Source organism: Pongo pygmaeus, chromosome 19 (assembly GCF_028885625.2).
Source record: "Pongo pygmaeus isolate AG05252 chromosome 19, NHGRI_mPonPyg2-v2.0_pri, whole genome shotgun sequence".
Lineage (NCBI taxonomy): Eukaryota > Metazoa > Chordata > Mammalia > Primates > Hominidae > Pongo > Pongo pygmaeus.
In genome coordinates this window covers 7,904,533-7,926,501 of record NC_072392.2, presented here as the reverse complement: position 1 = coordinate 7,926,501, position 21,969 = coordinate 7,904,533, and the positions used below count along the sequence as shown (strand labels likewise).

At 50.7% G+C, this 21,969-nt stretch overlaps 1 protein-coding gene across 1 annotated transcript; it reads right to left on the bottom strand.

Annotated features, from left to right (window-relative positions):
* Positions 1 to 9,859: 9,859 nt before the first annotated feature.
* ALOX15B (arachidonate 15-lipoxygenase type B) lies at positions 9,860 to 20,807 on the bottom strand. The gene is made up of 14 exons (XM_054456733.2): positions 20,564 to 20,807; positions 20,260 to 20,479; positions 19,883 to 19,964; positions 17,433 to 17,555; positions 17,040 to 17,143; positions 14,679 to 14,851; positions 14,296 to 14,442; positions 13,994 to 14,197; positions 12,922 to 13,008; positions 12,599 to 12,768; positions 12,296 to 12,417; positions 12,016 to 12,116; positions 11,765 to 11,935; positions 9,860 to 11,294 (listed from the first exon to the last, which is right to left on the bottom strand). The coding sequence occupies exons 1-14, from the start codon at positions 20,708 to 20,710 to the stop codon at positions 11,115 to 11,117; spliced, it is 2,031 nt and encodes a 676-aa protein (XP_054312708.1). The 5' UTR covers positions 20,711 to 20,807; the 3' UTR covers positions 9,860 to 11,114.
* Between the last annotated feature and the right edge of the window lie 1,162 nt (positions 20,808 to 21,969).

The window sequence follows — 21,969 nt, the reverse complement described above, 5'->3', positions numbered from 1 at the left end:
TACTCCAATCAAGCCCGTAGAAGCCTTTTGTCGGGGCCACGCTTTTGGCCACTGATTCAGAGCTATAATTGAAATATTAGCACCTGTGTCTACCAGTCCTTCAAACTGTTTTCCCTGAATCATTGTGCACACAGGTCTGTTTTTAGAAGCTTGATTTACTCAATAGGCGGCTTTTCCTTCACTGTCAGTACTGCGAAAACCACCTTCTCTTTTTACTGTACTTTTTTCTACTTTTACATAAGGTAATAACAACAGCTGAGCAATTCCATCTCCTGGGTTTGCACTCCAAGGAATACTGGAACTAATAACCAATTGAATTTCTCCCACAAAATCTGAATCAATCAGCCCAGCATGAATCTGAACTCCTTTAAAGTTTAGACTAGATGTTCCTAAAACAAGTCCAACTGTCCCATCAGGTAAAGGGCCAACTACTCCAGTGGGCACTTTTTGAGGGGATTTCCCTGGAAGCAGAGAGACAGCTTTTGGGCAGCATAAATCTAAGGCTGTACTCCCTGCTGTAGCTGGCGCCATTTGTGTTACTGTGGTGGTTGGACTAGAGGCAATGACCGACTGAGGGACAAATTGCTGGAGCGGGAATGCCCCCGTTTGGAGCGGGGCCTGAGGCTGGCCTCTCTTCCTGTTTCCCGACTGCGGTTGTAACGGTTGGCCATTTTTATCAAATTTGAAGGGACACTGATTAGCCCAATGTTTACCCTTCTGGCACCTGGGACATAAGCCAGGTGGTTCTTTTGTTTGATTATATCTTGCATGTTTGTTTGATTTGTTCTTACATTCCTTTTTTGTGTGTCCAAATTGCCCACAATTGTAACAATTGCCTGAAAAGTTTTTAACTGGACCTCCCGCTTTTAACTCTGTCACGGCTTGAGCCATTATCTAGCCTTATGCATGATTCCACCAGCTCCATCACATGCCCTGATATATTCATTAATCACATCAACTCCCACCGGAACCTTTCCTTTCACTGGGCGAATAGCTGACTGGCATTCAGGGTTCGCATTCTCATAAACCAATAATTCTACAATCACCTTCCTGGCACTTTCTTTTCTTTCTTTTTTTTTTTTTTTTTTTTTTGAGGCGGAGTTTCACTCTTGTTACCCAGGCTGGAGTGCCGTGGCGCGATCTCGGCTCACCGCAACCTCCGCCTCCTGGCTTCAAGCAATTCTCCTGCCTCAGCCTCCTGAGTAGCTGGGATTACAGGCATGCGCCATCATGCCCGGCTAATTTTTATATTTTTAGTAGAGACGGGGTTTCTCCATGTTGGTCAGGCTGGTCTCGAACTCCCGACCTCAGGTGATCCGCCCACCTCGGCCTCCCAAAGTGCTGGGATTACAGGCGTGAGCCACCGCGCCCGGCCTTCCTGGCACTTTCATCAGTGAGAGCCTTCTGAGCTGCGTCTTGAAGGAGAGCAATGAAATCAGGATATGGTTCCTTTGAGCCTTGTCTAATAGAATTAAAAGACGGATAAGTAGTTCCCAGATCCTGAATTTTTTCCCATGCCCTCAAACAGCAGTTGCGAATTTGTTCAATGGCATTATCTCGAAGTCCTAATTGTTGTTTACAGTTTCCCATTGACCCCCTATTCCTAGAAGTTGTTCAAATGTAACGGCAATAGCAGGATTAGCAGCACGGTTTTTTCTATCTTGATTTTGAGCCTCATCGGTCCACCAAGTCCTAAACTGAAGAAATTGGGAGGGCCAAAGTGTAACTTTCGTTAAAATCTCCCAGTCACACGGAGTCAATCGCTTATTCTGAGCCACAGATTGCAATAGCGATCGGACGAAAGGCGAATTGGGATCATACTGACCAACAGCTGCTTTAAGATCTTTGAGCAGCTTAAAAGAAAATGGTTCCCATACCGCCTGATGGGCTCCACCTTGCTGTCGTGGGGCTTGCAAAACTACTGCCAACTGCCAGGCATCAAGATCTCCGGCTAATCTAGCCTGCCGAACAGTCAACTGTAATGGCGATTCATTAACATTAGATGGCAGTGCAGCCTTATGTCGTACTGGTGCTACAACATACGCGCTTGTGGTTCCTGAGGCCACAATTCATTCATTGGTGAAACAGGGCAAATTTGAGATTCAAACCTCCAAGGCTCCAAGCTACATTGCTTTATTGGAGGCGGCCACTCCGGATGATCCCAATGAGGAGCCGACTGCTCCTCAAGGCCCTTCTTTGTTTTAAACATCTTGGCATATATGGCTTCTCTATTTTAGGAGCAGTTGAAGGTCCCACGTGCTCCTCAAAAGAAATTAAGTCGTCTCCAGGTTTGTCTGTATTTTCCTCAAAATCTTCTTCACTATCCTCTCCTCCTTCAGCAGCATCACCGCCTTCCTCTGCAGAAATTCTTTCTACTGGAGGATAAGCCTCATTGTCCAATTGAAACGGTTCCGAGGCTGCTTTAACTATAGCCCAGTTTGACCAGGCTGTTTGAGGGATAAGTTTTCCTTCCTTACAAACTTGTTTTAAGGCAATTCCCACCTGTTCCCAATCTTTTGAGTCCATGGTACCATGTTCAGGAAACCAAGGACAATATTGCTCTACTGTTTGAAACAGAGTAATCAAATTTTCTGTGCTAGCCTTAATTCCTGCCCTCTTTAAGAGGAGTTTAATAAAATGTAAACAAGCAGAATGTTTACTTTTTGATTGTCCCATGGTGTCCCTGGAATGCTCCGAGCGCAAAAGCTTACCACAAGGCCGACCACACGTTCTCGGGAGTTCCTCGACAGACCGTTCTTCACAATGACCATGCTCGGGTGTAACTTCACCTGGGTTCAAGGAGACCATGTTGGGTGCCAAAGATGTAGGGGAACCAGCCTGCTACACCACCACCTGCAGGCTCTCCCCTTCCCGGTGGAGACAAGGGAATGAGAAAAGAAATAAAGACAAAGACACAAAGTTTAAGAGTTAACAAAAGTGGGTCCAAGGGTCCATTGCAACGTGGAGATTGCAAAGGCCCTGAGCTCTGGGTTCCACTGATATTTATTGAGTACAGTTCCTTTGATCCTATAGGCTGAGGGTGGGCTGATGGTGAGGTGATCATTGGGTGAGCATAGGGAGAGGTGGCGGAGCCGGCTGTGTCCGTCATTAGCCAGTTAATACTATTTACTGTTCCACTACGTAAGCCAATACTCTATGTTTAACTTACAGATAATCATCAGAGTCCAACTAAGCGGTTAATAGAACAGAACAGGACATGAAAGCAGACAGCCCTTCAAACCCACAGGCCTGTACATCAAAGGAGTGGTCGACTCCTGAGCACAGTCAGCAGAGCAGCTGCTTTGCCTCTGGGAACATGCGGGAGATAGGAGACTTCCTCCTTATCTCTAATGCAGAGGACTTCTCCTCTTTTACCAGCCTCCTCCTGCAGTGCCCTCCCGGGTAATGGAGCAGGGGTTGCTTCCCTTCCCACGAGACCTTTGTTCAGGCACTCAAGCAGAAGGTTGAGCAATAAGCCAGCTTTCTTGCTCAGAGGCTCCGCAGACTTCCTGTGGGTGGTTGTTCCACTCTGTGTCAGTCGAGCAAGCTCACCGCCTGATTCTCTTATTGTTGGACTAAGCACAAGCTATTATACTTATGATTCATAATTATATTAGTAAAGCACTATTCTAAAGCATATACTATTAATCTTTAAATGGGCACAGTGTAGGCTGGTCCTCGACCACCTGGGCCCACATCCAAGCCCCCTATTTCGACCCACACATCCCTCTCCATTTCTGCCACTTTTATCTCTGTCCCAGGCTTCAGCACCTTCTTAGGTCAGTGGGGGATGCGGGTGGGGACAGAAGAGTCTGTTTCTCATTCCCTGGGGTAGTGAGCAAAGGCACCCCTGGGATGTCCAACATGGATGGGGGTGCGGTGAGGGGAAGGCAGGCACAAAGATAAGGAGGAGGCTGGAAGAGGACCTGGCAGAGAGAAGAAGGGATTGGGGCTCTAGGCACTGTTCTGGGGTGGCACACGCAGCTTTCCCTCCAGCCTGGGAGGGATTTCAGACAAATTAAAAACATGGTTCATACAAATTGGAATGTTCACAAGTCAAATATTTTATTTGACTCAGCCAGACGGTCATGCTGGTTCCAAGAACAATTGAGGAGCCAGGCACTTATAGGCAATTTAATAAAAGAATGTTAGGATACGATTGTTGGGTTAGATATGAAACTAGCCAACATTCTACAGAGCAATGAACTATAATCTCCGGTTTATTTGCTTTTAAAAAAAGGAACAAATCATTTACATGAACTTCACATAAACCGAGGCCTTTATTAATAACACACAGCAAAGTCAAACAATGGTATGCTGTGCTAGAAAATAAAACATCCCTCCCAGCACTTTGGGAGGCCAAGGTGGGAGGATCACTTGAGGTCAGGAGTTCAAGACCAGCCTGGTCAACATGGCGAAACCCCGTCTCCACTAAAAATACAAAAATTAGCCAGGTGTGGTGGTGGGTGCCTGTAATCCCAGCTATTTGGAAGGCTGAGGCAGGAGAATCTCTTGAACCCGGGACGCAGAGGTTGCAGTGAGCTGAGACGGCACCAATGCACTCCAGTCTGGGTGACACAGTGAGACTCTGTCTCAAAAACCAGAAAACCAAAAAAAAAAAAAAAAAAAGAAAGAAAGAAAGAAAGAAAACCAAAAATTAAAGAAAAGAAAATATCTTTAAAAGGACAGGCAGTTGTCCTCTTGATTCTATTCATCAGTCTTGGATAATTTTTCTTAACAAGGCTGTTCCCTGTGAGTACCTCAAGCAATCAAATAGATCTCCTTTTCAGGGTTTCACCTCTCTCTCTCTCTCTTAGTTTAAGGCTCCCACTTCTTTACTCCTCACTGTGGCCCTGCAGTACAATCCCACTCTCCTTCTCTCCTTCTCAAGCAACAGCTAGGTGTGCATCCTTCTTTCCAGACCTTTCCTTGCCATTTCTATTGATTTACATGCTTCACTTAAAAAAAGAAAAACACAAGGGGGCCGGGCGCGGTGGCTCACGCCTGTAATCCCAGCACTTTGGGAGGCCGAGGCGGGCGGATCACGAGGTCAGGAGATCGAGACCATCCTGGCTAACACGGTGAAACCCTGTCTCTACTAAAAATACAAAAAATTAGCCAGGCATGGTGGCGGGTGCCTGTAGTCCCAGCTACTAGGGAGGCTGAGGCAGGAGAATGGCATGAACCCGGGAGGCGGAGGTTGCAGTGAGCCGAGATCATGCCACTGCACTCCAGCCTGGGTGACAGAGCGAGACTCCGTCTCAAAAAACAAAAAACAAAAGGGATCATGTGCTTCTCATGGTGTGACTTGTTTTCTACCTATATTATATAACACTTCATCATTAATGCAGTCAAGTGCCAACTTGACTGCATTGAGAAATACCGAGATAACTGGTAAAGCATTATTTCTGGGTGTGTCTGTGAGGGTGTTTCCAGGGGAGACTGCTGTGAGTCAGTGGGCTGAGTGGGAAATATCCACCCTCAATGTGGGCAGGCATCATCCAATCATTGTGAGTCCTGGTGGAACGAAAAAAGGGAGAAAAGGATTTCCTCCCTTTCTCTCTCTCCTGGAGCTGGGACACTCTCCTCCTCCTGCCCTTGGTGATCAGAACCCTGGCTCTCTGGCTTTGGGACTCCAGGACCCATACCAGTGGCCCCCCCCGACCAGTGGAAGTATTCTCAGGTCTTTGGTCTTGGACTGAGAATTACACCATTGGCATCCATGGTTCCAAAGCCTTCAGACTTGGACTGAGCCATGCTGCTACTGGCATCCCAGGGTCTCCGGTTTGCAGACAGCCTGTAGTGGGAATGGCCTGTAGTGGGACTTCTCAGCCTCCGTAATCACATGAGCCAATTCCCCTAATTTCTCCTTATATATCTGTCCATAGTCATGCACCACATAATGACATTTTGATCAATGATGGACCACATGTACAATGGTGGTCCCATAAAATTATAATGAAGCTAAAAAATTCCTCATGCCTAGTGATATCATAGCTGTCATAATGTCATAGCACAATGCATTACTCACATGTTTGCGGTGATGCTGGTCTAAGTAAAATTTTGTGCTTCCAGTCACATAAAAGTGTACAGTAATGGCCTAGGCCCTCACATTCACTCACCATGCACTCACTGATACACCCACAGCAACTTCCGGTCCTGCAGCTCCATTCATTACACCATCGGCATCCCTGGTTCCAAGGCCTTCAGTAAATGCCTTACTTAGGTGTACCACTTTTTACCTTTAACACCATATTTTAATTGTACCTTTTCAATGTGTAGATATGTTTATACACACAGATACTTACCATTGTGTTACAACTGCTTATAGTATTCAGCATGGTAACATGTTGCACAGGTTTGCAGCCTGGGAGCGACAGGCTAGACCATATAGCCTAGGTGTGTGGTAGGCGCTACCATTTAAAATTGTGTTAGCAGACTCCATGGTGTTCACACAATGATGAAATCACCTAACACATTTCTCAGAACATATCCCCATCGTTAAGTAATGCATGGCTATATGTCTATTGTCTATTTACTATCTACTATCTATCTATCTTCTATTTATCTTCTATCTACTATCTTCTATTTATCTATCTATCTTCTATCTACTATCTATCATCTATCTACTATCATCTATCTATCTTCTACTATCTACTATCTATCTTCTATCTTTTATCTATCTACCTATCTTCTGTCTACTATATTCTATTTATCTATCGATCTTCTATCTACTGTCTATCTATCATCTATCTATTCCATCTATCTACTGTCATCTATCTTCTACTATCTACTATCTATCTACTATCTTCTATCTATCTTCTATCTACTGTCTGTCATCTATCCATCTATCTACTATCATCTATCTATCTTCTATCTACTATCTGTCTACTATATACTATCTATCATCTATCTATCTTCTATCTACTATCTATCTACTATCTTCTATCTACTATCTATCTTCTATCTATCTTTTACTATCTATCTATCTATCATCTATCTATCTATCTACTATCTATCTTCTGTCTATTTACTATCCATCATAGCCCAAGGAGACCACCATTCTGGAGCGTTAACTGGATATCTCTAGAGGTGAATGTTGTCTGTAACAACCTTCTCTTCTCAAGGCGGGGCAGCCAGCTGAGAGCTCTAGGGCTAGGGTTGTGTGGTGTGTGTGTGTGGGGGACCTCACAGGCTCACAAGCTCACAGGCCCTGGGCAGAGGAGGTGGTGGTGGCTTCTCCAAGGGTGGTTAGGGACTGACTGCTTGGATTTTCATGGCTATGCTGCCTTGGATGCTGCAGTTTCTCCTGGAAATGATAGTTGATCCCAAAAGATATATACTGAAACAAACACCAGTTTATTGACTGGGGTGCAACTGCCCTCCAACTGACCAGTACATCCACGCATGCAACCATCCAATCACTTTCCCTTCATCCAACATTAAACAAACATTTGTTGGGTATCACTCTGTGTCAATGCAGCGCTGGGCACGAGGCCTGGCAAGTTGAGTGAGACCCAGTTCCTGCATTCAAGAAGCTCACAGTCTGGTTGGGGAGACACAGGTAAGTGATGGGCACCACAGGGTTTTAGGAATTCTTTGTGCATTAATTCCTTCATTCAGCACGTACTTACCAAGCACCTGCAGTGTGCCGGCGCTGTGATGGGCAGTTGTGAACCTTGTCCTCCTGAACTGGAAGTCTAGCAATAGAGGTCAGGATGGCTAGGTCAGCTGGAAATGCCTCTGAGGGATAGGCAATGGGGCAATAGAAGGATGAAGGAGGCACACCAGCTCGTAACTGTCCCATTTTGGAAAGGACACACATCACTCCTCTGAGAATTAGTGTTTTGGCCAGAGTTAGTCACATGGCCTCAACCTAACTGAAAGGCAGGCTGGGAAATGTTGGGAAGTACATGAGGCATTGGGTGAGCATAAACTCTCTCTGTTCCAGGAACCAGTGGTCTCTGCTGCTCCGTGTTAAGTCAAACAGCCTCTCTCATGGAACTGAATATGGAGGCAAATAACTCAAGGATGAAAAATGGTAGGCGCTTCATTATTCCCATGGCAGTGCCTGGGGACAGCATCCATCAGTTCTTGTCCCTTGTCCCCCAGATGCCTGGAGCTTCCTGGGTTTCAGTTTCTTTCCTGAAACTGCAAGAATAACTTTTTTTTTTTTTTTTTTTTTTTTGAGATGGAGTTTCGCTCTTGTTGCCCAGGCTGGAGTACAGTGGTGCAATCTTGGCTCACTGCAACCTCTGCCTCCCGGGTTCAAGTGATTCTCCTGCCTCAGCCTCCCAAGTAGCTGGGATTACAGGCGCCTGCCACCATGTCCGGCTAATTTTTGTAGTTTTAGTAGAGACGGGGTTTCACCATGTTGGTCAGGCTGGTCTTGAACTCCTGACTTCAGGTAATGCACCCGCCTCGGCCTCCCAAAGTGCTGGGATTATGGGTGTGGGCCACCATGCCTGGCCTTTCTTTTTTTTTTTTTGAGACAAGATCTTGCTCTGTTGCCCAGTCTGGAATACTGGAATGCACTGGTGTGATCACTGCAACCTCTGCCTCCCTGGATCAAGCAGTCCTCCCACCTCAGCCTCCCGAATAGCCGGGACTATAGACGTGAGCCACCACGCTCTGCTACTTTTTAAATTTTTTTTGCAGAGATGGGGTCTCACTATACTGCCCAAGCTGTCTTGAACTCCTGGGCTCAGACAATCCTCCTGCCTTGGACTTCCAAAGTGCTGGGATCACAGGCGTGAGTCCCTGCACCTGGCCTGCATAGTCAGCTCCTTAACTTCTCAAGGAACTCCATTTCTTTTCCATCAACTCCTTTATTGCTTAAGTTAGCAGGAATTGATAGAAAGAAGTTTGACAGATACATATATCTCTAAATCACTTTTGGTATACTCACTCTCAACAAAGAATGAGCAGGTCAAATGCCACTTGCCAGTCAGTCCTACCGTTTCTGAGTCACTGTTCTGTTTTTTTCCAACGGTAGTGTTTATGCAGTTATAGTATATAAATTGCATTTTTGTCCACATTGTTTTATAGAAATCAGCAAAACTGAAAAACAAAAGCACTCATGCCTGCAATGAGTAGAAGTGATGGAAATCATTAGGTGAATTGTAAAGGATGCATTTTGTTTTTACACTGAAAAAGCAAAGGCAATTTTAAAATTTGGAGAGTGCTGGTCAGGTATTTTGTAGAATGTCCCTCAATTTGGGTTTGTCTGTATTTTTCTCATCACTAGACTATAGTTATGAGTTTCTAGAAGAAACCACAGAGATGAGGTGCTCTTCTTACAACATTAGAGCAAAGCAACATGGTATCAGCAAGTTCACCTGGATTTTTTTTTTTTTTTTTTTTTTTTGAGACAGAGTCTCTCCCTGTCACTCAGGCTGGAATACAGCAGCATGATCTCGGCTCACTGCAACCTCTGCCTCCTGGGTTGAAGCGATTCTCCTGCCACAGCCTCCTAAATAGCTGGGATTACAGGCGCCTGCTACCAAGCCCGGCTAGTTTTTGTACTTTTAGTAGAGATGGGGTTTTGCCATGTTGGCCAGGATGGTCTTTAACTCCTGGCCTCAAGTTATTCGCCCGCCTCAGCCTCCCAAAGTGCTGGGATTACAGGTGTGAGCCACCACACCCGAACTCACCTGGATTATTTGATTAAGGTGATGTCCACCAGGTGTCTCCACTGGAGTTTTTTTTTTTTTTTAAAGGACACTTTTTTACCTTAGTGGATGCTCACTGAATATGAGCCAGAAAAAAAAGAAAAACAGAATGAAAGAATGTGTATGAAATATTGTAATTCCATCAGTGAAGATGAAATCTAGCAGCAAAGTATGATTAGAGATACGATAATGTTTTCTGATTCTCTGGAAACGAAACCTGCCTTATAACGTACAAGTCTTTAACTTTAGGGGACGTTTTTAAGAAAGTATCATAGGCACTGCCTGTGCCGACTGGGCAGTGTGTCCTCATTCTGCCTGGCTCCCAGTGACCCTTTTTCAGTGTTTTGTTCATTTTAAAGCTGAGACAGTAGGTCACAATCAACCTCTTGGGCATTTATTTTCATTTTTGTTTTTCTGAGACGGAGTCTCACTCTGTCACCCAAGCTGGAGTGCGGTGGGCATGATCTGGGCTCACTGCAACCTCTGCCTCCCAGGTTCAAGTGGTTCTCCTATCTCAGCCTTCCAAGTTGCTGTGATTACAGGTGTGTGCCACCACGCCTAGCTAATTTTTGTATTTTGGGTAGAAACGGGGTTTCACCACATTGGCCAGGCTGGTCTTGAACTCCTGACCTCAGGTGATCTGCCCACCTTGACCTCCCAAGGTGCTGGGATTACAGGTGTGAGCCACTGAGCCTGGCCTTGTTTTTTTTTTTTTGTTTTTTTAATAGAAACGGGGTCTTGCTCTGTTACCTGGGCTGGAGTGCCGTGGTACAATCATAACTCACTGCAGCCTCAAACTCCTGGGCTCAAGCAGTCCTCCCACCTCAGCTTCTCGAGTAGTTAGGACCACAGCCACACACCACCAGGCCCAATTTGTTTTTTAATTTTTATTTTTTGGTAGAGGTGGAGTCTCGCTATGTTGTCCAGGCTGGACTTGAACTTCTGACCTCAAATGATTCTCCCGCCTCCATCTCCCAAAGTGCTGGGATTACGGGCATGAGCCACTGTGCCCAGTCTCTTTGGCAGCCACTTCTTGGTGGTTGTCCTTGAGTTGGGTGACCATAAGGTCCAATCAGTGGAGGCTAGTGGGCCCCGGGGCAGGATTATGTGCTTCCCCCCATGGCTATAAAATGCAAAACAAAACCAACTAGCAAAACCCTCAAGGTGGGCTCTGCAGGCACTTTGAGGCTTGGAGCCTCCAAAAGGCTCAGTGGTTCTGTCCTGAGACTCTGTTCTTGGTGGGTTTGTTGCTTTCTCTGTTTTGATTTTGTTTCTGTTTTTCTGTGTGTGTATGGTGGTGGGGGTGAGTTACACAGAGTCTGGTTGTCCCAGGAGAGGCACATTGGGGCCTGTTTTTTCTGAGGAGTCCTTTTCTCTGGGTGCCAGCTATCCTAGAGCGATGTGGTCAAAGGGATATCATCTGGGCCTGTGTTCCCCTGGGATTTAGATGGAGACGCTGTTCTCGATGAGGGGAGGGTCTAGGTAGGTGTAGGGCAGCACCAGGCCCCGGTTCCGCTCCTGAATGACCCTCGAGATCTGGGCCAGGCGGCTCTGGAAGGCGGCGATGCTCCGCCGAGGGGCCTCTTCTGTGAAGTGCTCATCCGGATAGGTGCCCAGGGGCCTCTGAGGACCCACCACAGGGTTGGGTGAGGTGGCTGCTGAGGTCCTGCATCCCAGACTCCCGGTCCCCACTATCTGAGCAGCTGCGACTTACCTTAGCCAGCTCTGGCCCTAGCCCCCAAGCGTGGGACCTGAAGTAGCCCTCGATGGGGCCCGATCCATGTCCCTCCTCTTAAACAGATATCCACGTAAAGCTTATCTGCAGGAAGCTTTTGGGGAATGAAAGCTCAATTCGGAATTTCCAAGGAGCATAACTACATGTTCCCCTTGCTACTGAGAGTGGCTCTGCATCATCGCATTTGGCCATTTGACTTTCACTGTGAAATGTCCAAGGCTCATGTGTCCCACTGGAGGGTCAGTGGGGCAAAGCGACCCGCTACCTGATGGCAGGGTTGGGTGTGGGCCAGCAGGGTAAACATCACACCCTCTCTTACCCCAATTTGGCCCAGCCTGCCTCCCAGCCCCACACTCACTCGGTCTCCAGGCTCCTTGCTCAGCAACCAGAGAGCCAGGATGACATCACATGTGGCATTGACGGGCGGGAGGGTGGCTATGAAGCCCTCGCGTGTTGCCAGGCCTTTGGAGGTGGGTGGTGGCAGCTGCATGCTGGGTGGCAGGTTGGGCATCCAAGCACAGGAGTCAAACTGAAAGCCGAGAGGGCAGAATGAGGCTGAGGAGCTGGGTCACCTCCAGCCTGCCACCCCGGGCGCTGGCCTTTCCTCACCTGCCCTGCACTGACAGCCGCATGCTTGGCTGAGCAGGTGAATATCACCATGGTGACATACCGCACCAGGGCTTCCCGGGTCTCCAGTGAGGAGGGTATGCCTGCAAGGAGAGCTAGGCTGGGATGGGGCTTCCAGGGACTTGAGGACCCTGCTGCGGAGGCTTGAGGGTGAGCCTTGAGGGTGGGGGGCACGGGGATGCGGTCACTCAAATGCGCGCTCTGCAGGGGGTGGGGGACATGGGGACGGGCTCACTCAGCCTGAGGGCTGAGGTCCCTGTACCTGAGCTCTCCTGGTTTAGGAAGCCCTTGGAGAAGATCTCTCTGACCCAGGCCTGGAGCTCTCTGTCATCTTGGACAGTCTCATCACTTGGGTAGTAGATACCGATGATTTCAGAGACAAAGCTGCAATGCATCCAGGTTCAGGTCCAGCCTCCAACCCCGACCCGCTCTGAGGAATGCCTCTGCTTAGCGTCATGAATGTCTGGCCCTCCTCCTCAACGTGAGCCTCCCTGGGGCCTCAGTCTCCTTTCCTGTCTTCTCGCGTCGCCAACCAACCCTCGGCTCCCCAGGGACGGCCCCTCACCGTTCCACTGCACCCCAGATCTGCATCCCATCATCACGGTAGTAGTAGCCTGGGATGTCTTCAACTCCTCGGGTCCGGATATCCTCAGGCAGACACAGGAGAGAATAGTTCAGCTGCTTCATGTTCCTCTGTATCAGCTCAGAGAAGCCTTCAATGCCGATGCCTGTGGACTGAGAGACAGGACTCTTGGGTCCTACAGACCTTGCTCCAGAAAGCAGGAGGTAGCACTGGTGTCGGGGAGACGGGCCACTCCTACCCCAGGACCTCAAATTTCTCACATTGAAGGAGTGGCCTGCCCACTCCCTCCCCAACACAGCTCTCACCCTGTCTACCACCTGCCCCGGCACAATAAGCAGCTCCCGGGCAAGCGTATTGATGTGCAGGGTGTATCGGGTGTGCGGGATCAGCAGCTGCACGGCAGGAAAACGGCAGAGCTGGGGGAGGCCCGGGTCTTTCTGACCCCAGACCTTCCCCCACAAAGGCACCAGTCCTGCAAGTCACTTGGAAAGAAGCAACAGGAATGAGAGGAGGCAGCCTGGGACAGGGATCTGAGCCCTGGAGTTCCTGCTGGGCTCCACCAGCAGCTTGTTCTGGGAGCTCAGGCGTGCTCCTTCCTCTCCCTGAGCCTCAGGTTATTTTGTCAAATGTGGGTGCTGATGTGGCTGAGCCCTGTGTCTTCTGGCTCTGGCATCCTGTGATTTCCTAGTCCCTAGGCAGGGAAGGCACTAGGAAAACCAGGGCCTGTGGGCCTGGCAATGTGGAGCCGTCCACCAGAGCCCACTTCTGAGCGCCAGGCCCCAGAAGCTGCAGATAGTCAGAAATAACCAGCTAGGATGGAAGAGCACAGAGTAGGGCCCGCATCCAGGACCCAGGAGACGTCTAGAAGGATCAGAGAATCTGAGCGGCGGCTGTGGGTGGACCCTGGGAGGGAGCCATCCTGCCCTTCACAGAGGAGATGCCTCGAATCCATGCCGTCTGAAAGCTAGCAGGGTCTAGGAAGCCTACAGAACCCACCCTAGAGCACAGGGGCCTCCCACCCAGCCCTCCCCCACCCCAGAAGTATCTGCAGAAAACTTGTCGGTCTCTCAAAGCCATGTTCACACTTTGGCACCTGCCAGCCTCAGGTCCTTCCCCTTCTTAAGATTTGGGCTTCTATGATGGCTGTTAATGCTGTCTGATCTCCCTTAAGAAGGGAGCTTCTCCGGGGTACCGCATTTATCTTACTCAGGGCCTGCTGGAGAGCAGGCTCCCAGGGGAGTTGTGCCAGGAGATGCTGCTGAAGCGGACTGGGGCTCTGCATCCCAGCTTGCATGGATAGGGCCATGTGAGGAAAGGCTGCTTAGAAGAGGTACAGAGGCATGGGCACAGGCTGGGCCACGTTGTCAAGCCACTGACCTTGAAGAGAGGGTGGCAGTGGGGCAGCTGGCGCAGGGTAGCCAGGGTGAAGACCTCAGGCAGCAGGTGTGAGTGCAGCAGGTGCGTGAGGGCCTCATGGAAGGAGAACTCGGCATTGCGCACCCAGGTTTTGGCCAGTAACCAGTCCCACTTGTCGTCAGTGGGCAGAAAGATGGGGCTGTTGGGGCCAGGGGTCTGGCTGAGCTGGGGGGAGGCAGGTGGGGAGAGAGGCAGCCATGAGTGTCTGCCAACCATTCTCCTGACCCTCCTCCCCGCTGCCCTGCCCCTGCCTGACTGCAGACCTGGATGGCGAGAGGCAGCAGCGGCCCGCAGCCTGGGCTCTGGTATAGCAGGGTCATTGGGGCCGCAGAGAACTGAGGCTTCCCATTAATGACATTGGTCTGGATGCCAGAGAGGATGCCGTGATCCACCAAGAACAGGGAGCCCTTCTGCAGAAGAAAGGAGAGCTGGGGCTACCACCTGGTTTTCTAAATGAAGGGGGTGCAGTGGTAGAAGGGAGAGGATTCAGGGCTGGGAGAGGAGTGTGTTTCAGGAGGGTGTGCTCGGCACGCAGCACGCGGTAGGTCCCTAACAAATGTGAGTGTGCCCCTCTGTCTCCAGTAGGGGATGGGTGCGAAGGCACTGAGATGGGACTGTGCAGAGCCCAGATCCCTGCACCCCTCACCTCTAGCTCAGCCTGCAGGCTGGTCCCAGGACCCAACACTGAGGCCACCATGGCATCAGTGACGGGGAAGTTCTTTGGGAGGTAGTGACAGCGGCGGATCAGGACAGGGTTGAGACCATTCAGGAACTGGGAGGCGAAGAAGGCATCCTCCTGCCAGTGCTCAAATGCGTGCTCTGCAGGGGGTGGGGGACACGGGGACAGGGTCACTCAAATGCATGCTCTGCAGGGGGTGGGGGACACGGGGACAGGGTCACTCAAATGCATGCTCTGCAGGGGGTGGGGGACACGGGGACAGGGTCACTCAAATGCATGCTCTGCAGGGGGTGGGGGACACGGGGACAGGGTCACTCAAATGCATGCTCTGCAGGGGGTGGGGGACATGGGGACGGGGTCAGGGTCACTCAAATGCATGCTCTGCAGGGGGTGGGGGACACGGGGACAGGGTCACTCAAATGCATGCTCTGCAGGGGGTGGGGGACACGGGGACAGGGTCACTCAAATGCATGCTCTGCAGGGGGCGGGGGACATGGGGACGGGGTCACTCCAGCTCCCACAGGCCTCTGCCTAATGTTCACAGTGGGTCCTCAGGGTTACCTCCCCTGCCCCTTGTCTTCAGTCACTGCCTCTTCATCCAATAGCAAATCATAGTCCCCAGCCCATCCATCCCAGTGTCTGCCTGACACTCGCCCTGAATAACTCACTAGCCTCAAATGCAACATGTTGGGGACCAAATACATATTATTCCTACAGCTCAGGTCAGTCCCATTGCCTGATATTTGGGAAATGGCAGCTCCATCCCCCACCCAGTTACCTACAGAGGAGACTGGGGACCCTTTCTTTTTCTTTTCTTTCCCCCCCCCCTTTTTTTTTTTTGAGACAGGCTGTGTCGCTGTGTTGCCCAGGCTGGAGTCCAGTGACGCGACCTCAGCTCACTGCAACCTCTGCCTCCTGGGTTCAACCGATCCTTTTGCCTCAGCGTCCCAAGTAGCTGGGATTACAGGCACATGCCAGCATGCCTGGCTAATTTTTGTATTTTTGGTAGAGACAGGGTTTCTCTATGTTGCTCAGACTGGTGTCGAACTCCTGGGCTCAAGTGATCTGTCTGCCTCAGCTTCCTCCTTTTCCTTTTTCCTTTCCTTTCCCTTCCTTCCTTCCTCCCTCTCTCCCCCCCCCCTCCTTTCTCTCTTTACAGGGTCTGACTGTCTTGCCTGGGCTGGAATGCAGTGGGGCTATCTTGGCTCAGTGCAACCTCCATCTCCCAGGCTTAAGCAATTCTCAGGCCTCAGCCTCCTGAGTAGCTGGGACTACAGGCCCATGCCACCACACCTGGCTAAGTTTTGTATTTTTAGTAGAGATGGGATTTTGCCATGTTGGCCAGCCTGGTCTCAAACTCCTGACCTCATGCAATCCACCTACCTTGGCCTTCCAAAGTGCTGGGATTACAGGTGTGAGCACCACGCCCAGCCGGAGCCTGGGGACCTCTCTTGGCAGTACCCCCCACATATCAAATCCCATTGATTCTCCATCCTGAGTACCTCTCGGTCCACCCATCCTCTCCATTGCATTGCCACTGCCTTGCTGAGGCCACCATCCTCTGGTGACCACGGCCAGAGCCTCATAGCAGGTTCTCATAGTCTCTTGCCCCCCTAGCAGTGCACAGTGACCACATTATTCCCCTGTTGGCAACCAGTCAAGCACTGGGCCGAGGAAGTCCTGCCATGGCCGACACAGTCCTGTGCGACCCCTGTGCACCTTCCTGCTCCTTCTCTCGCCCTCCTTCTCTTGCTCATTACACTTTGACCACAGTGGTGTTTTCTTTCCTCCAAAGGTGGCTGATCCTTTTCTCTTCAGGGCCTTCACACTCACTGTTCCCCGAACTGCTCTCTGCCCCCAAGGCCCATCCTTGGCACTGCTAAGGCCTACTGAACTTCGAGGTCTCAGCATAGTTCACCCCCTCGGGAGAGCTTTCCTGGGGCCCTCTCCAGGGTATGACAGGTGCCCCCTTTACACACTCACTGGATCCAATGAGCATGTTTCACAGTGAAATGAATTATTTGATTTTGAGTCTAATTAACACCAACTGGCCTGCTCAACTGTGAGCCCCGTGAAGAACCATGTAGCCCCTAACCCGGTGTCTGATATGTAGCAGCTCAACAAATGTCTGTTGGATTAGAAGGCGTTAGAAGGTCAGGGATCCCCTCCGTCCATATTCTCTTTTGTCTCTGTGGGGAAAAGTAAGGTCTAGCAAGGGCCTGCTCAGGGTTACATAGCAAATTGGTGCTTGGCTTTCTGAGACTCTGGGCAGCCACAGGAGTTGATGCCCCAAGAAAGAGGTCAGGATCCCTGGCCCAAGCTCCTCACCAGCTCCTGGGGTCCTCCGGAAGTTGAAGATCCTTTTCATCTCGTTCAGACTCCTCCAGAGCCCCTTACGGTCCAGCAACCCCTTGATTTTCATCTCTGCAAAACTGCCAGGGGATGTGAGTGGTGGGGAGTGGGGAGGAGGCCCTGGGAGACCCTTCCCTGTCAGCCAGCCTTATGCCTCTTGGGATCCTGAACCAGCCTCCGGGCCCAAGGTAGTCACCACCCCTAAGGTAGCTATTGCTCTGTGGGATTGGTAGTGGGTAGGAGGCTGTTTCCTGGGTAGGACTATGTGACTCATATCACTGAGGGTGGGGGAACTGACTAGCGGAGGGCAGAAGGCAGGGGTCATAGGGCATCTGAGGCCCAGGGGCAGGGAAGGGTGGGCATCCTCACGCAGAGCCAGCCTGTAGATAAAAGTTGGCATTCTTGGCTGTGGAGTATTTGATATTGAGGTCCAAGTCTTCCACTGTCTTTTCATCCAGGCAGTGAGGCCAGCCTGGGTTGTAAGCCTTCCACCTGGAGGGTAGAGAGGGAAGGTGGTCAGCAAGAGGCCTCAAGGAGCCTCTTCGCTAGGGCAGATGGAGAGGCAGTCCCCTTGGGGGGGCCTGGTCAGAGCCAGACCCTTTCAGCCAAGAGGGCCCTCCTGGGATCTGCCCTTCCATTCCACCCAAGGAGGCTGCAAGGGAGCTGCCATTTTCCCACAGTGAGATGGCTCCCCTGGTCAAGGGTGATTGGTCCAGAGTTGAGCACCTGACTAGAGCTGGGCCAATCAGAGTCCTTTCCAGGGAATTTGCCATTGGGGCTGAGCCAGAGAGGTGGTCTCTCTCTGGATATGTAGATTATAGCAGTAAACACAGACTGTTAGTTATGGCCATTTTCCACTGGGTGGACAATTCCTGCCTGTGTTTCTGTAAGTGCCTCTGTGTCTGGCCGACAAACTTTTTTTCTGCCTGCTAGTTGGAGTTAGCTTTTGTTCTTGCAACTATAGAAGTCCCGACTAACACAGAGGCATCTTGTAGAGGCGAGACTATCCTAGGACAGGGGCTGCACAGAAGATTTAAGTTGCCTTTGGTAGGTGTCCCATAGAGAGGCACTTCAGCCTTCATAGTTTAGGGGGAGCCGCCTGAGGCATCTCTAAATTCTATTCTCAAACAAGCAACACAGCCAAAGACCTTCCAGGGAAATGGTAAATTCATGTATCTGCAAACTTGATGACCCCTAGCCAATCATGCTCTCACTCATTCGTTCTTTGATTCATTCAAAACTTGCTTTTGGGTTTGAGCTTTCAACTTCAAAGAAAAATTTGCAATTAAAGTACACTGCCACCAGGTGGTGGCCAAACCCTTCCTCTCAGACTTGAATCCCTCTCACATAGAGATCTTGGTTAAATGCAGATTCTGATTTCTAACAGGCTCCCAGGCAATGCTGTTGCAATGGATCTGAGACCTCACTGTACCTCTTATAAGAGCCTAGAGTGTTGGAACAGCGTTAACTGAAAGACAGGAAAGGAGCAAGAGCACACATTTGTGCAAGACTTAGCAGCTGACCACCTACATTCTTAACCATTTTCTCATTTGTTCCTCCTAACCCAAACGAGATTGGTATTCTTAGTTTCTTTTACAGAAGAAAATAAGAACTGAAGAGATGAAAAAATTGGTCTAAGATCTCACAGCTCGTTTTGGCAGGGCCTAGGCTGACCCTGGACACAGTAGACCTCAATGTCTATTCCCTTTCTTGGGGCTGTTGCTGCCAGATTTGGTGCAATGGCTTCCTTAGGGGTGGAATTCATGACACATGGAGAATTACCAGGAACGAAATGAGCCTGTGGCTGCTCTGATCCCAGAGACCAGGAGCAAAAGCCTGCAGCCCAGGCTTTAGATAGCAGATGAGCTGGCTGGATCAAGATCTTTTGAAAATCTGCTCCTGAATGCAGTTCCTGGCTTTGTGCCAAGGGAATCCTCACTAGCGGCCCCAACTCCTCTGCTATCTCCAAGTCCCAGTTTTCCCCTGTGACCTCCAATGCTGAGCCCAGAGCACAGAGAGAGCCCCCATCTCACCCCTTGCTAGCCCTGGAGGGTGAGTTTCCTGGGGCTTGAGGGGCGTGTTTCTGGCTCTACTCAGATTTCTGGGAGGATACAACAAGCCGATGCATGAAAAAGTCCCAGGGCAAGGAAGACACCAGCAAAGGTAAGGCATTTAAAGCACTCTTTCTTTCTTTCTTTCTTTCTTTCTCTTTCTCTCTTTCCTTCCTTCCTTTCTTTTTTTTTTTTTTTTTTTTTGAGATGGAGTTTTGCTCTGTCGCCCATGCTGGAGTGCAATGGTGTGATCGGCTCACTGCAACCTCCATCACCCGGGTTCAAGCTATTCTTCTGCCTCAGCTTCCCACGTAGCGAGATTACTTCCCACGTAGCCCACCACCCCGCCCAGCTGATTTTTGTATTTTTAGTAGAGATGGGGTTTCGCCCTGTTGGCCAGGCTGGTCTCGAACTCCCGACCTCCGGTGATCCGCCTCCCTTGGCCTCCCAAAGTGCTGAGATTACAGGTGTGAGCCACCATGGCACCTGGCCCTAGAGCAGTGTTTTTCAAACATCAGTGGCCACCAGAGTCATCTACAAGGCTTGTCAAAACAAAAATTCCCGCTCTCCACCCTCAATGACCTAGTAGGTTGGAGGTGGCCTGAGAATTTGCATTTCTAATACGTTCCTGTAGATGCTGCTGATCCCAGGAGCAGCTTTGTTAGGAGAGGTGGAGGCAGGGGCTTTTAATCTCTGTCATGACCAGGACACTCAAGCTGCCCCTCATCCTTTGGGCACACCCTCCCCCATCAGTAACCCCCTCCTCACTGGTACATCCCCTGCCGGGCCTGAAGCTCCTCCTGGCGCTGTTGCTGGAGCACAGGGTGGTGGTCTGCCCGGGACACCTTGGCTGTGGGAGAAGGGGAGTAGGTTGGGGCGGGGAGAGAAACTCACCATCACTACCACCAGCCACACAGTCTCCACGATTGCTACCCTCTACTAGGTCCCCTCCTCCCATAAGTACAGTTTCTCCTACACCAGGCTGCCACCTCCGCCTCCCCAAGGCCCCGCCATCCCTCTCCTCTGCCCGCTACTCTGTGGCCACACCAGCTCACCTCTCCATTTCACCTGCTCTTCTCCCCAACCCCCAGTCCCCTACCCCTTCCTGTGCTCCCCCTGCAGCCCCAGCCCGGCCAGCCCCTCACCTGTCCCGTCCTGCAGCACCAGGCTCCCTGCCCCCTCCAGCCACTGGTAGCAGGGGAAGAGGAGGTGGCCGCCCCGCGGCGGTGTCAGCTGGAACCAGCGGCAGAACCAGGCATCCGGGGCCAGGGGCCCCAGCAGGGGCAGTGCTGGGGGCGCCTTGTGCACGCGCAGCAGCAGCACTTGGCCTACGTCCTCCGGGAGCGTCACCTGGAAGTCCTCCTCCTGAGGGGAGGTTAAGTTTGCGTCAGGCCGGACCCTCCTGCTCGCCCCCTTCACCTCCACCCCTACCCACTCCCGCGCACTCACAGCGCCCGCAGTGAACTCCTTGCCGAGATTGTCCAGGGGCAGTGGGGGGCTCTCTCCCCGGGTCCCCACGATGCTGACAGACACTTTGTCCCATGTGCCAGCCCCGAAGGCTTCCCCGGTGGACACCCTGACCCTGAACTCGGCCATGCTGCCAGCCTAAGTCCAGCTCTCTACTGCGCACAGGGCTGCAGAGCTGGGCTCCCCGCTGGGACACGCCTGGTTATTGCCCCTGGTTATTGCCACTGACTCCAAGCCCAGTGGACTCCTCTAAAAATCACATCCGTTTCAGGGCGGGGAGGGGCGGGGCGGAGAGGCTGGAACATGCAACTAAGGTGGGGGTGGGCGGGGGATTGACAGCGCTGGGAACAGGAGGGACCAAGAATACCCTGAGGTTTGGGGAACGGGGCCTTTCAGTGACGGCGCCAGGCCAGAGAGCCCAGAGTTGGGACCCAGTTGGGGTGGGGGTAGATTTGTGCCCACCACCTCTGTTTGTTTTCCTTCTTAGCCTTAGAAGTCTATGCAGAAATATCACCCCATTTCCCACAACTCTTCTTGGGCCTGCGTTCATTATTTTTAAAAATTATTTATTTATTTATTTTTGAGACAGAGCCTCGCTCTGTCGCCAGGCTGGAGTACAGCAGCGCGATCTCGGCTCACTGCAACCTCCTCCTCCTGGGTTCAAGCGATTCTCCTACCTCAGCCTTCCCAGTAGCTGAGACTACAGGCGCGCGCCACCACGCCCAGCTAATTTTTGTATTTTAGTAGAGACGGGGTTCCACCGTGTAGGCCAGGATGGTCTTGATCTCTTGACCTCATGATCCGCCTGCCTCGGCCTCCCAAAGTGCTGGGATTACAGGCGTGAGCCACCGCGCCTGGCCTACATTCATTATTTTATTTCATTCAATAATTAATGTTCAGAACTACCTCTGTGCCAGGTGCTATGCTCACTGCTGTGGATAAAGGCCCAGGCAAGACCTAGTGCTTGCTCTCATGGAGATTAAAAATCAAGTGAGAGGCCGGGCACAGTTGCTGGCCAACATGGTGAACCCCCATCTCCACCAAAAATACAAAAAAATTAGCCAAGTGTGGTGGCGGGCACCTGTAGTCCCAGCTACTCAAGAGGCTGAGGCAGGAGAATAGCTTGAACCTGGAAGGCGGAGGTTTCAGTGAGCTGAAATTGTGCCATTGCACTCCAGCATGGGCGACAGAGCAAATCTCTGTCAAAAAAAAAAAAAAAAACAAAAACAAGTGTGAGAGAAAATAAGTAAACCAACACATAATTTCAGATGATAATAAGTGCAATGAAGGAAATGAAACAGACTAATGTGAAGGAGTGAGAAGCAGAGGTGGGAAGGGAGGCCCTCAGAGCCTCAGAGGAGGTGAAAGGATCTGTCTGGGGAACAGAG